General features: G+C 39.4%; 2 protein-coding genes and 1 non-coding gene across 16 annotated transcripts in view; 2 read left to right on the forward strand and 1 right to left on the reverse strand.

The window, feature by feature from the left end:
• Positions 1-1,287: 1,287 nt before the first annotated feature.
• rplp1 (ribosomal protein lateral stalk subunit P1) lies at positions 1,288-3,504 on the forward strand. Its single transcript, XM_008422127.3, has 4 exons — positions 1,288-1,510; positions 2,699-2,773; positions 3,066-3,180; positions 3,375-3,504. The coding sequence occupies exons 1-4, from the start codon at positions 1,439-1,441 to the stop codon at positions 3,455-3,457; spliced, it is 345 nt and encodes a 114-aa protein (XP_008420349.1). The 5' UTR covers positions 1,288-1,438; the 3' UTR covers positions 3,458-3,504.
• A 622-nt stretch (positions 3,505-4,126) lies between these two features.
• trnav-cac (transfer RNA valine (anticodon CAC)) lies at positions 4,127-4,199 on the forward strand. The gene has a single exon. It is a non-coding gene; the product is annotated as a tRNA-Val (tRNA).
• A 1,846-nt stretch (positions 4,200-6,045) lies between these two features.
• Positions 6,046-13,253, reverse strand: part of ptk2aa (protein tyrosine kinase 2aa) — a 64,673-nt gene continuing 57,465 nt past the window's right edge. For all 14 annotated transcript variants that reach the window (XM_081612166.1, XM_081612165.1, XM_081612159.1 and 11 more), the window contains 7 exons: positions 11,259-11,321; positions 10,794-10,833; positions 9,788-9,885; positions 8,651-8,806; positions 8,481-8,561; positions 7,467-7,552; positions 6,046-7,384 (listed from right to left, as the gene is read on the reverse strand). In XM_081612166.1, coding sequence (XP_081468292.1) covers positions 7,258-7,384; positions 7,467-7,552; positions 8,481-8,561; positions 8,651-8,806; positions 9,788-9,885; positions 10,794-10,833; positions 11,259-11,321 — 651 coding nt within the window. In that variant the 3' untranslated portion in view covers positions 6,046-7,257. The remainder of the gene's footprint in view (positions 7,385-7,466; positions 7,553-8,480; positions 8,562-8,650; positions 8,807-9,787; positions 9,886-10,793; positions 10,834-11,258; positions 11,322-13,253) is intronic.

Genomic DNA, 13,253 nt, shown 5'->3' on the forward strand with positions numbered 1-13,253 from the left:
GTGAGCTTACGTCACAATAAACGTCAAATAGGACAAATATATTTCATTAAGTTTTAACAAATTCTACCGCGATAATAATGTGAAATTAAATTAATTATATCCCGACTTCAGAAGATTTGCCTTTACCCTTACTGGGCTCTTTGGTTCCTCCAATCAGTCTGTAGTTTCTCATATTGACAAAAATCAAATTTCAGATCCACCATGACTGACTGACTGACACCTGCTGGCGTCAGGTTTGCAACCAGCTTCTGACTGAGAAACCAGTAACCAGAGACCAGAAACCAGTAACCAGCTCCCAGTGTCAGAATCTCACTGAGGAAGAAACTGGATTAGGTTTTCTGTCACTTTATTATTTCTGCTATAACTGATGTATATTCACATATAATTTGCAATTTTTATGTCTTTGTGTCGTGAGGTAGATCTCAGGCGGCTGGTGAGAGAAAAAGTAGATCTTGCTCTCAAAAAGTTTGGGCACCCCTGCATTAAGATATCAGTATTTATTATGCAATTACCTTTTGTTAATACATGTTTACTTAAATATTCATACATTTTGAAGCTTTCATGGTCATTTTCTTCCTTTTCATCAGACAGATTTTAGAATATATTTTGTACTGTGGATCAGTAGCATTTTAGAGTTTCTGAAGGCGTAACAAAGTTTTTTTCTTTGGACTTTTGCTGCTTCACTCATTTTTGAGCAATCCACATGAGTATGAAACAATTCTGTTCAGGAATACAATAGAAGCATAAAGTCTAACAGAAAAAAAAACTAAAACTGTTTTTACTTAATTCAGGAAGAAAATCTAGAATGTTTCTGAATAAAAATAAAATTGAAAAAAAAAATTGCAACTTTAAATTGTCAAAAGCCAACACAAACAGAGATAATAAGTGATGTCAGAGGAAAGTAGTAAATGTCTTTGAAACTTTAATTAAAAACTGAAAAAAATTACTGATGCATATTTGTTAAAAACCCGTCCTCTCAGAAGCTGAGCCTCGATCCCAAACTTTTTCACAGCCTCTAATAGATTTCCTTCCAGGATTTCCCTGTATTTAGCTCCATCTATGATCTATCGAAAATTAAAATAAACATTTTGAGGCATTAATTATAACCACTACAAAATGTGAATGTGAGTAGAATAAATTATACAATTAGTTTTAAACACTTTAATAAACAGATTCACTAGTAAAAATGTCAAAACTAGAAAATCGTTTTGAGTCCGACAGGAAAGCGGATTTACGTTATGTGCGTGATTGCGTCATCGCCACGCAAACAGACGTATATATATTGAAATCCCGCCCTCTGCCTTTCCTTTTCCGCTGTAGGAACGTTAACGTGCCTAAAGTGCTTGGTTCTTCATCAGAAGCTAAGGCCCCCAATCCGGCGACTAGCACCGTCAAATTTAGGCATCCGAACTCACTACTTTAAAATCCAACATCTACAATGGCCTCTGTGTCCGAGCTCGCCTGCATTTACTCCGCTCTGATCCTCCACGACGATGAAGTCACCGTCACCGTAAGTCTCCCGGACAGAGTTCCCCCGACAGCCGGGGCTCTATCTGCTAGTGGCCCATTAGTAACGGTGTGTCGGTTGTTGGGTTACATAAGTAATATCATATACAATTTAAGTTAGCGTTGACATAGAGACTCTTAAATACAAGAGGCCGATAACTACATGATGAAAGTAGACCTGGAGGCTTGTAAACAGCCGCCAATATGGCGGCATGCTTGTAGCTATCATTAGAATAGAAATAGCCTTTATTGTCCCTCAAAGGGGAACTTCGGGAAATATACAGTTGGTCTTTTTGGAAGAAAAAAGTTTGTTTTGACAGCAACTGCAGTCAGTTTTATGTATTTCACGAAGCTGAAAGAGTTGGAAGTCTCTGAATATGTCTTTAAGGCAATAGCAAGTACCGGTGAAATCAAAAATGTGAATTTGCCTTCTTGGTTTCAATAAATGAAGCTAATACCTCAGCTAAAAAGATTTTCTGAATACCTGCTGAGCTGCTGTCATAACATGGCTGTGGGATAGGATGGTGTGTAACTACACGTGACCTGACGAGACGGGTGATTTACACGGTATCAATAATTTTATTAAAACGGCAAGTTAAGATTATTGGTTTATATTGAAAAGTTTGAATAGTAGTGACCCAAAGCAAATACCAATGGGATGATTTCATTTAATTCAACCCACATGTTACCCTTAAATTTTCGTCATATTTTCTTTTATGACTGTCTTGATGCCTAGAATAGTATTAGTTAATTGACTAGTGAAGGTTCTTTAGGCTTGGTTTGTTTCTGCTATTAAAAACAGCAGCGACTGAGAACACTACCTTGAAATAAAGTCATTCTAGTTGTATTCTGTGCTAAAATTTAACTTTAAATTGTTAAAATTTTATTGGGATAGATGAGACAGCTCAGATGTTAGATGAGGTCTACATTTACCGCCTGTTATGATTAAAAAAATGATTCCTCTTAAGGTACATTGAACATATTTTTGTTGAACTAAAGGTTTAACTGGCTGTTGATTGCAGGGATGAAGCACAAACGGATGTCTAGTTACTTTCTATTTAAGAATTTAGGACTAAATCAGGTCGTAGGTCATCAAGTGGTTTTATGTTGTTGATGTGTACAACCCCACATAAAGCTTTTATTGGGTTTCTCAGTAATACAAATGGAAAATGTTTCTATTTTCTGTGTCCAGGAGGACAAGCTGAATGCTCTGATCAAGGCTGCTGGAGTCACTGTGGAGCCATTCTGGCCAAGTCTGTTTGCCAAGGTAAGAACGCAGCACATAGAAATTATGTAAGATCATAACTTTCAGCAAACGACAATGGATAGTTTAGCTTTTCCTCATGCAATTGACTTTATCATCTCTAAAGCTTGGCAGAATGAAAACATCTTCTGAACTTTTCATTGATGCGTCAGAATTGAATCTGGGAAATTTAGAATCAAATCCAGTGGCTGCCAAAAAGTAGATAGTGGTGATATTTATTTTAAGATTAACTGCTGGGACTTTTGATTGACAAAGAGCTGGATAAATGAAGTAACTTTGAACTCTGTCATTGCAGGCTTTGTCCAGCATCGACATCGGCAGTCTGATCTGCAACGTCGGAGCCGGAGGAGGAGGCGCCCCTGCTGGCGCGCCTGCTGCTGGAGCTGCTCCAGCTGGTGGTGATGCCCCAGGTAAACGACCTCAACGTTTTCTTTTTAGATTACGGATGTGGTCACATTCATGTACTTTTCCACAATTTGAATGCGATTTAATTCCAAAACGGCGTCTCTCCAAAAGGGTTATAAGTTATACTTTTGCATATGACTGAAAAATCTTCAGTGTAGATTCTGCAATGTCTCTAAACTTTTAATATTCATCTCCGCAGCTAAAGAGGAGGAGAAGAAAGAGGAGAAGAAGGAAGAGTCCGAGGAGTCAGACGACGACATGGGCTTTGGTCTCTTTGATTAAAATGGCTGTTTTTTAAGCAAACACAATAAAAGTATAAAAAATCTGTATATCGTCTGCTTGCTTGCTCTGTTGGTGTCTGTTATTTATTTATTGGGTTGATGCATTATTAAGGTTCTGTAAGTGCCGTGGTAATAATTGAAACTGTAAAAGGATCTAAAGTGCAGACAGTAACAAAACTTGACACTGATAGGGAAAAAATGCTTTGCAATAAATTGGTTCATGGTTGTGGACTTTAATACATCACACATGCACCTCTGCAGATAGTAGGAGTATCATAGTTCATTCCTGACAGGTAAAGCATGTAACCCAGCTGTAAACACCCTACTAGGTTCGCTGCTAAACACAGTAAAGCCACAACCTTATGTTGTGTAATTTAAAAAACGTAGGAAAATGTGGAGTTCAGCTGCACACATTTCGAACTGAATGTTAAAAAGAATTGCTGTAATGCCAGTCTGCCACCAGATGTCACTGTTGACCTTCACCGAAGACACCAAACCGAGGTTTCTGTTCAAATATGGCCCAAATTATGAACGAGAATGTTACGCATTTAGTTTTAGTATTCTGACTCGACTTGTGTGAATAATTTGAGTAATAAACATATGTGCTGTAATGTTGAAATCATTGACCAGAATAGAAAATGCTTACCCACCTCAATGTAACACATCGTGAGTTTCCGTAGTGTAGTGGTTATCACGTTCGCCTCACACGCGAAAGGTCCCCGGTTCGAAACCGGGCGGAAACATGCTTTTGTTTGTTACATCGAAGAAAATATCGTCTACATACTTTCCTCTTCCGCACACGCACAAATCCTTTTACGCACGCACAGATATTTTGGGACTATTTTCACTCCATATATGACAATATAACGCGCATTTTAACCACTGAAAATCCTAACACGTTGAAAATATAAGCGTCTGCCACCCACCCCTTCAGATAAAGTAAGCTAACGCTGTCATAAAACAGTATTCCAAGCGGTGGAAAACTCACAAATGAAAGTATTATTAACAAAATCATAATTTCTGGTAATTGCATTTCTTTCAGGGATATACATTGTTACTTTATAGGCTCGCTATAAACCAACAATTTTATTTTGTTTCATTCGCGGTTCGTCAGCAGTTCTCTTATTTTCCTTGTACTTAGCAGCCATAATTAGCAAATTAATAAACAGACGGTAAGCTAATCATTTGGGTTAGCTTTAAATACAAATAGAAACAAAAACATGTTTGGATGTCCGAAAGTTTTTGAGATAAACATCCAGAACTTACCTTCAGCCTTGGAGGTGCTTCGCTAATGTTGCACGATGTACCAGAACGTGCAAAAAATAAAAACACGTTCAGTATCAAAATGAAAATGGGAGTTTTGCAAAATAATTTCAAGTAAATTTAAAGTTTTGCATAAGCCCATGCAGATATTAAGTGGAGAATGCGCCTGCTTGGCAACGTCTCAATCACATCGCTGCAGTTTTTCCTCCATTCTTCCCTACAAAAGCTCAAGCTAAGTCAGTCAGTTATTTCAGTGACTTGTTTTCCTCTCTTCGTCTCCAAGTCTTCAAAGACTGATGGATGAAAACCAGTTCTGGAGTATGAAGCTGCCAGTATCAGGCTCCACTGTAGCGATAGTGTGTTTGATTACCCAAAAATGTTAATTTTGTCCCATAACGTCTTCTTAAAATCTCTCGCCTTTGGGTGAATTCTAGATGAAGACATTTAAGAGTTCTATCAAAAACAAATACTTTTAAACTGTTATTTCATTTAAACAAACACTTTTGTTTAAGATCATCTGCATCAGCTATACAGTAATCTTAACACACCCCATAAGAACCTTCACAGAAGGAGGAAAGGTCATCTGGGTTTGTTTTGCCGCCATGGGACAAGATATTTATTTTCCAAGAATAAAATATTACCATCTGCCAAGGTACATCTTGTAACAATTCGTCAATTCGTACCCACCTTGGGGTCGTTAATTTCTGCTTTTTGGGACCGATTGCTCAAAGTAAATTTTGTTAATCTCCTCAGAGGCGACTGTGAAGTCTTTGGGTTACATGATTCAAAAAAGCACTTCCTACCTTGTCTCAGCTGCCAGAGAAAAAAGTGGCTTATAGCCATTTCAGTTTGATTAGAGCCTTATTTCATAAGTCAGCTCATCCACACAGCGCAGTGAGCGCAGTCAGTGACGATAGGGTGTAATAATGACTTTTCTCTCAATAATTTATGACAAAGCTGAACGTCCAAGAAAACTAAAGCATGTGGCTACAAAATAGTTCGTATTCGGGTGCAAAATAGAAGCAAAGGAGGTTTTATTGTTAGCTTGAAAAACAGGTCGACTTAAACCAAAGCTGACTTGCACATTTTGTAGTTGCCGAGTCCAACTCAAACTGGGTTACGGCCGACAACGATCCAAAACGCAGCGGTACATCTGCAACAGACGGGTGAATAAAGTGGTGCAATGGCCCAGTCAAAGCTCAAACCTAACCTCAATTGAAATGCTTTGACAAGCGCTAAATGCGGTTTCAATAAATTAAACAAACGGTGTTCTGATGGTTGAGCTGCAAAATGAAGACAACTGGCAATGCTTCGTAATAATAATAATAATAATAATAGTGTTTTATTTGCTTGGTTTAGCAACTATACAAGTGTCTCCTTCCTGAGAAAACTGCTCAGCACAGGGGAGAGGGAAGAAATGAGGAAGGAGGAACTAGAGAATTGGACAGGTAACAGAGACATAAAGATGCAAAATAAGAGAAAGAGACAAAAAGCAACTCCTGTGTGGAGAGGGAGAGAAACAGGACAACCATGGGGGGAATTTTCTTTTTACAACATCGTATTTTTAGTTAAGCTCTGTAGCCAGTTATAACAACAATGATTCACGTTGAGAAAAGCAGTTTCTCCAAAACTGGAAACATTTCTGCTACATAAAAAAAAAAAAAAAAAGAGAGAGAGAACAGTAATTCATTGATTTAACGATGCATACTTCATGTTATTAAGAGGACTGTAGATCATTTTAGTTTGTTTGAAATTCTTAATGATGACGCGGTCCTAGTCGGTCAAATGGCTGATGTGGCTCAGGAAGTCCTAAAGTCTCTTCTCTGTCTGTCCCCTCCGCTCCGCCCTCAGCCTCCTACAGTTCATAACTCAGATTTATGTTAAATATAAACCTTCTCTTTGTATATTAATATTTATGTTAAGTTAAACAGTGTAAGGTAGCAGTTTTCGATTTTTTTTCCCGCTAAGAAAAAAAAAACTGTTGCTATAAAAAAAGAAAAACAAACCATCTGTCATGCCACCTGAGATAAAGCGATCTGTAGAGGCGGGGGAAATGAGATGTCATGACTTTAGCGGGCAGCTCTGCTGTAAATATTTACTCATATATTGTTCAAAAGGAAGACTGGAGGTCTAACGGACATACTGCAATAATCAAGGCAGATAACAGCAATATAGTTACAAAAGCACATTTAAAATATTACAAAACATCTTCATTGTCCCTTTCAACATGGCTTCAGTTCCACTTTTTTTGTTGTGACGTCCTTCAAATCCTTTGTTTTTCTTTGCTTTCGTAAGTTTTCTGATCGGTGATAGTGTTTTCTCTGGATACATGAGCAAACAATGTAGAAAATACAAAAAAATGGACCAAAACGCGAGTGTTTCCAGAAAGAAGGAAAGCTGTGGCTGTTGTTCAGAGGAGAAAATGAGGGTTGATTGTTTCAGTCATGTCTGCCGTCCACACATCTGTCCCTTGTTTTCATCTATCCGTCGCAGATATCCAACGAACGGCCCGCTTGGCCTCCACGCCTGGATCCAGGACTACTGCGGGCGGATCTGGCTGATCATCTTGAGTCGCGACTGGTCGATGACGTCCAGCAGGTTCTTGGCGTCGACCGCCAGCGCGTGAGCTGCCATTAGCATCTGTTTCTTGTAGTCCTTTTGTAAACTGTCCAGAACAAACACAACTTAGATAATCTGTAAAACAGCATCTTGAGTGAGTGAAACATTTGCGCCGCGCGGGTCCTCACCTCGTCATGACGTATTGTTGCGCCAGCTTCATCTTTGATATTAATTCGGCCAAGTCAGAATTCAGCAGCTTTTGGGCCATTTCAATCTGCCGGAGCGAAAAGTGCACGGATGTTAAGTAGCGGGAGTGGCCTGCCTGCTCAAACAGCCTTAAAGTATGAATCCAATCTGAGCTTCTGAACATTTGGTGACATAACAAACAGAAACTTCAATGTATTTTGTTGGGATTTTCAGTGGAAGTCCTACTGAAAGGGGAACTTCTCCTCAAAATAAAACCTCACTTAGGTTTTCTTTAGGAACTGCCTGTATTTTAGCTCTCACACCTTTACTTAATTCCTTCATCTGATCGAAATGTATTCAGAGTATCAATCGTGAAGAACTGCCCCTCTCATCTGGGTAACAATTTAATTCCAACTGAGCCAAATCCTATCAGAATATTTCCGAGTAGCGATGCAGTTTTATTTGGTTGTACATTCCAGTTATTTATGTCCATTTAAACGTGGAAGGTTAGTCTTCTGACACATGTAGCCAAAAACTGTATTTTTTTTGTGTCATTTAGAAGTTTTGCCACTTGTGCTTTCTTAAGGCTCAGGACTTAGTTTTACAACTTAAACCTGCTTTAAACTTTTCCACAACTTTCTCCCTGACATTGTGTTTGTTGGTCTTCATTGATGCTGTTTGGTCACTAACAAACATCAGAAATGTTTAAAGAATTATACTGAAATTAAACTACACATATCTGGACTCATTTACTAATAAAGTGACTTCTGAAAGTGCTGGATTTCATTTAGGAGCGTCAATCTAAATGGGGTTGAATTCACATGCACTCCACACTTTTTTGGAACATTTCCAAATATCTTAAGGTCTGTGACTGAATGAACGATGACAAAATGCAGAAAAATCTCAAGTGGTACAAACATACAGTAGAGACTGTTTCTGGTCAAGCTCAGTCATGAATGATCTGCATATGGTTACAGGTTGTCATGGTAACTCGTGCTTCGTCTCTGGGCGGATACCTCTCTGTGTGTGCTGGCTGGCAGCACAGGAATCGTTTCATCCACCGTTGCCAGGAGAGTCCTCAGAGCCAGACCGACATCCTGCCAAATCAAACATCCGCGTTCGATGGGGTTTCACTTTCGAATGTTTTATTTAAGCTGAATGGACCGCGTCGATGGCCGGTCATTACCTTGACCATGGGGACGTACTCCTCTGGAGCAGCAGGCTGGATCCTGTTGGACATTTCAATCACGGCTTTGACCAGCCCCGTCACATTCTCGTACACTTTGTCGTTCGAGCGGTCCAGGTTGGCAGTGGGGGGTGGGCTGATCTCCTGGGGCTGCAGCTGGAACGGTCGGTCACAGCGTGAGCACGGACTCGTCAACACGTCAGCAAATAGATTAAGTTAGTTTTTCTTGCAAATGCTTAGATCCTCTAAGAAGAAAGAGCTAAATGTTTAAAACCCCCGCAGCTGTCGACTGCTATGGTCAGAGTACGTGGCTGCAGTACAGGAGACTCAACACTGGGTGGCAGCGCGTGCAAATGAGTTTAAAAAACATTATTCAACATGCTCTAAGTGTGACGACTAGATGGAATTTCTACAGAGTGAAAAGTACATGAGGTGTTAATTTGGACCAGTTCAGATGGCACAACCTGCAATGAAGTGATTTTTAAACTTACATTCTAAATATTATATTACAAAGACAGAAAATCTGCAAATCTTAAAAGTAGGAAACACCAATAATCTCAGCAGTAGATTAACATGCTGCTTTCAAAGGTTTAATGAAATTAAAATTAAATGTTTTCTGTCCTGCTCTTTTAATTTGCCTCTGGTGTAGAAATTACTATCACCTGTTAAGAAGTTAGGTGATGGTAACCATCAGCTAACTAACTCTAGAATGGTAACACACACACACACACACACACACATACAGATCTGCTTACCCTCCACGGCTATGGGCAGTTATGAAGGTGTGTTTGAGTGCAGAAAAGTTGGAAGGGATTGCAGAGTGAATGGTGCGAAAAACAAAATAAGCAAGTAGTTGTGTGATTCAATGAGTGAAAGGATGCAAAGGAACATGAGACAAGGAAAAAAAAAGATGAGAGAAATGAGTAGAAAAAGGTTTGAAGAGAAGGAGAAGAGTTAAGAGAGAGGAGAGAAAAAGGAAAGCATATTAGGGCCAAAGCCAACCAAAGGTAAGCATGACAAGGCAAAGCATAATGTCAAGTATTTACACAAAACGTTTCAATTAATTCAGAAGAAAAAAATGTATATAATCTGGATCTTATTTCCCCCCCCCAAACGTATTTTTGCGTTCGTGCGTACCTTGACTCCGTCGTTGTAGCTGTCCACTGGGCTCAGGTTGGCCAGGTTGGGGAGGTGAGCTCCGGGGCGGGGCGGCTTCTTGGGAGGGGCTACATGTTCTGCAGAGACACAGCCTCAGTCTCACTTATCACAGCTACATGTTTCAAAAATATCCCTCAGCTTAAACTGCCCATGTTAACAGAGAAAGCTGCATATTGTGCAGCACAAGTATTTGTGTATTTATAAAGAACTGTGGTAACACTTTATTGACATCACACCTGCCATGATGTTTACGACTATTGTCAAGAAGTGTCATTCGGTAAAATGTGACACTTTTAATGCAAAGTTCCATTAAAACGGGCATTAAAAGTCCATTAATAGTGTCATTATTTTTCACTTTAACAGATTCTCTGGCTTTTTTTATTTTCATATTTGTGTTTCATCTTGGTTTATGTTGAATTTCTCTTTATGTTCTAGCTTAAGTGATTCAGATCATTCATGCATCCATCCATCAATTTATTTGTCATACGTTCATCCAATTTTTGATTCCAACATCCATTCAGTTTTGCATGCATGCGAGTGACATCCAGTCATTCTTTAAAGTCTCAAACCATCTAGTAATTCCATCATTCCTTTATTCATTCATTCACCCATTTGTTAATTCACTAATGTACTCATGCAGGTATAGACTCATTTATCCATGCATATATTCATGCACATTCATGTCGTTTTTCATGCACCGTTCATTAAATCGTTCCAGGTTAATTCATCCACACATTTCTCGACTTGATTTGACATGGAGGATTTTGAGGAAGCAAATAATTAACAATAATGCACTCAAGATGAAAAAGATTATAACTTAAAGATGATCTTTATAACAAAGGGTATATAAAACGCAATAACGATAGAGCAGCAGTAAGAGTGTTACATTCAACAGATTTTGTTATTTTACACTAAATTTAGAGCAGGTTTGACTTTATGCTCATGAATCAGAACGTTTCAGACTGGAATGAATCTTTGTATGTACCTGGTTTCCCGACAGGCTGGTAGATATGTGGACTTCCTCCCTGTTCAGACACACACACGCACGCACGCACGCACGCACACACACACGCACACACACACACACAGAGCTTAGTGTTAGGAAACAGTTTCATGTTTCTAACAGAGTCAGCTTACTACTTTTCAAGTGAAATGAGACATTCAAAGAGCAGATTCAGAGTTATAAACACGCCGTCTTTCTGGATTTAACGTTCCCATGGCGCTCTGTGGTTAGGCGGCTGGTATGTAGGCAGTGCCCTTCGCAGCACACAGACAGAAATACTTTCTCTGCTTGCCCTGCTGTCTGTTTTCTGTTTCCCATGAATGAAAGCGTTCCCCGTTTCCCTCACTTCTCTCTTTCTCCTGCAAATCCACATCGCCCGTTTGACCTGCTGCTCTAATAACAGCGCAGACCTTGGTAGCTTTCGTACAGATAATGTTTTGGACTGACCGGTGTCTGCAGAGTGCCGTCTTCTCTGTCGATGCTTCCTCTGCTGTTCCTGGACTCTGGTTTCTGTAGAAAGAAACACTCAAACTGAGCATGCACTGGCTAAAACAGCAGAAATAATGCAACGTTTTATGAATTTCAATAAAAAAATGTAAAAAAAAAAGCAAGCTCTCTGCTTTAATGTCATTTTTGAAAAGAAGGTGCACACGTTTAAATATTCTGATCAGCAGCTTTGAAATCCAAACCAAGCAGCAGAAAGCAGCATATCTCAACAGGTAGCTGCAAAACCGAGGGCAATGTCAGCGTTACGAGATCCAGTAACGACGGCGGCTACAGCATCTCCTATTTCCAAAATAAAATCTGCGGTCAGAGAGACGGGCTCCTCTTCTCTCTGCCTCAGTACCGTTTTGGTGAAGCACGCCTTGAAGAGATGCATCCTGACAAAACACAGCGCGAAGAAGACGGTCGACCGAACGAAGAGGCCATCGAAAGAAGAGTTGGGACGGGAACAAAAAGTGTCAGAGAAAGAAGGATGAAGACAAAAAAAAAGGAAGCATAAAACACAAGAGGGGTTGGAAGACAGAGAAAATAAATGAAGAGAGAAAGAAAAACTGAGTCAGAGGGGAAAGAAGAGATGGAGAAAGTTTTTTTTTCGTTTTTTTTTCCAGAGAACGAAAAGTTCCACTGAAACGCAGAGACAAAATCCTGGAAAAGAAACGATCCAACTGCATCACTCTCTTTCTCTCTCCTTCAGCTGTTCCTCCCTCTCTCTCTCCCTCACACTCTTTCCATCCCCCTGAATCTCCCTCATTCCTCCCTCTGCGCTGCCGCCGCCAATCCCACTTCCTTCTTCCCTCCCTCTGTCCTCTTCTCACACTTTACGTGTCTCTTTGCGTTTCTGCTTTTCACTCTTTGCTCTTCCTTGTGTCACTTTTGCCACATATTCTTTACTTTTACATCAAACATCGTTATTCCATGAGATCAAAAATCCACAATCCACACGAACAATTATAAAACAATCAAAGACACCTCTGGTAAATTGAGGTAAATGCCTTAAAGTAAACATTTTCCAGACTTAAGAAAAAATAAATAAAAATCCAATCTTTAATTTCAGCAAATCTATTCTGTTTGGGGAAAAATAACCTACTTTAGGGAATATTTTTTCAACATTAGCATAAATATTAGTGAAGGATTTTGTAGTTTGTACTTCAATCAACTTAAAGTAGTTGAAAAGCGTCATTTATCAGCTCTGCCTCCATGTCTAATTAGGCTAGAAACACACTTATTCTCTGTTCAAAATGGGAAAAAACAACAGAACATGCCCCTGAAATAAGGCAGCACCTTCATACACAGGCTCAGATCTACAGTCAGGACAAAAAAGGAAGGACAGAAGAACTCAATGAATGGATGTAGCACAGAAAACAAGGACACAAGAAACACATTGAGATCTTTATGCAATGTTTTTATTTGTTTGTTATTTTGCTTTAGCATGAGTTAAACAGCATCCGAAAGCTAATCTCATTTGTTTCTAAATAAATGGAAGAAAGTCCAAATTAAATTTCAGACAGGCCCAGTGAAAAGAATCCAAAGTTAATGTACGTAAAAAAAAGAAAAAAAAGTCTGCTCTCTGCAGTTGGGTTTATGGTTTAGTAACGGTCGGTGTTTTCTGGATACTTTAAGGCTTGAAGACGAGCCTTCTTTCCAACACGTGAGGTATAAAAACATGCTTTTCAAACTGTAGAAAAGGAAACCACAGATAAATTAAATACCAAAGTTTTGACCTGCTTTGAGTGACAATCAATTTAATTGAGACATGAAGTGCAGGTCGAATACATGTGAAGTCAGGGTGAAAAATGACAGACGGAGGGAAAGGACACGAGCCTTCTGTCATTCAGGCCCACCTACGTCTGGCTGAAAACCCGAAGGACAGCCAATCAAGTCGAGAGAAGAAACGAGGAGAGTAGAAAAACAGAGCTGTTAAAAGATCGTTTTTTTTGG

The sequence above is a fragment of the Poecilia reticulata genome, chromosome 11 (assembly GCF_904066995.2).
Source record: "Poecilia reticulata chromosome 11, P_reticulata-male-v2, whole genome shotgun sequence".
In the NCBI taxonomy this organism is placed as follows: domain Eukaryota; kingdom Metazoa; phylum Chordata; class Actinopteri; order Cyprinodontiformes; family Poeciliidae; genus Poecilia; species Poecilia reticulata.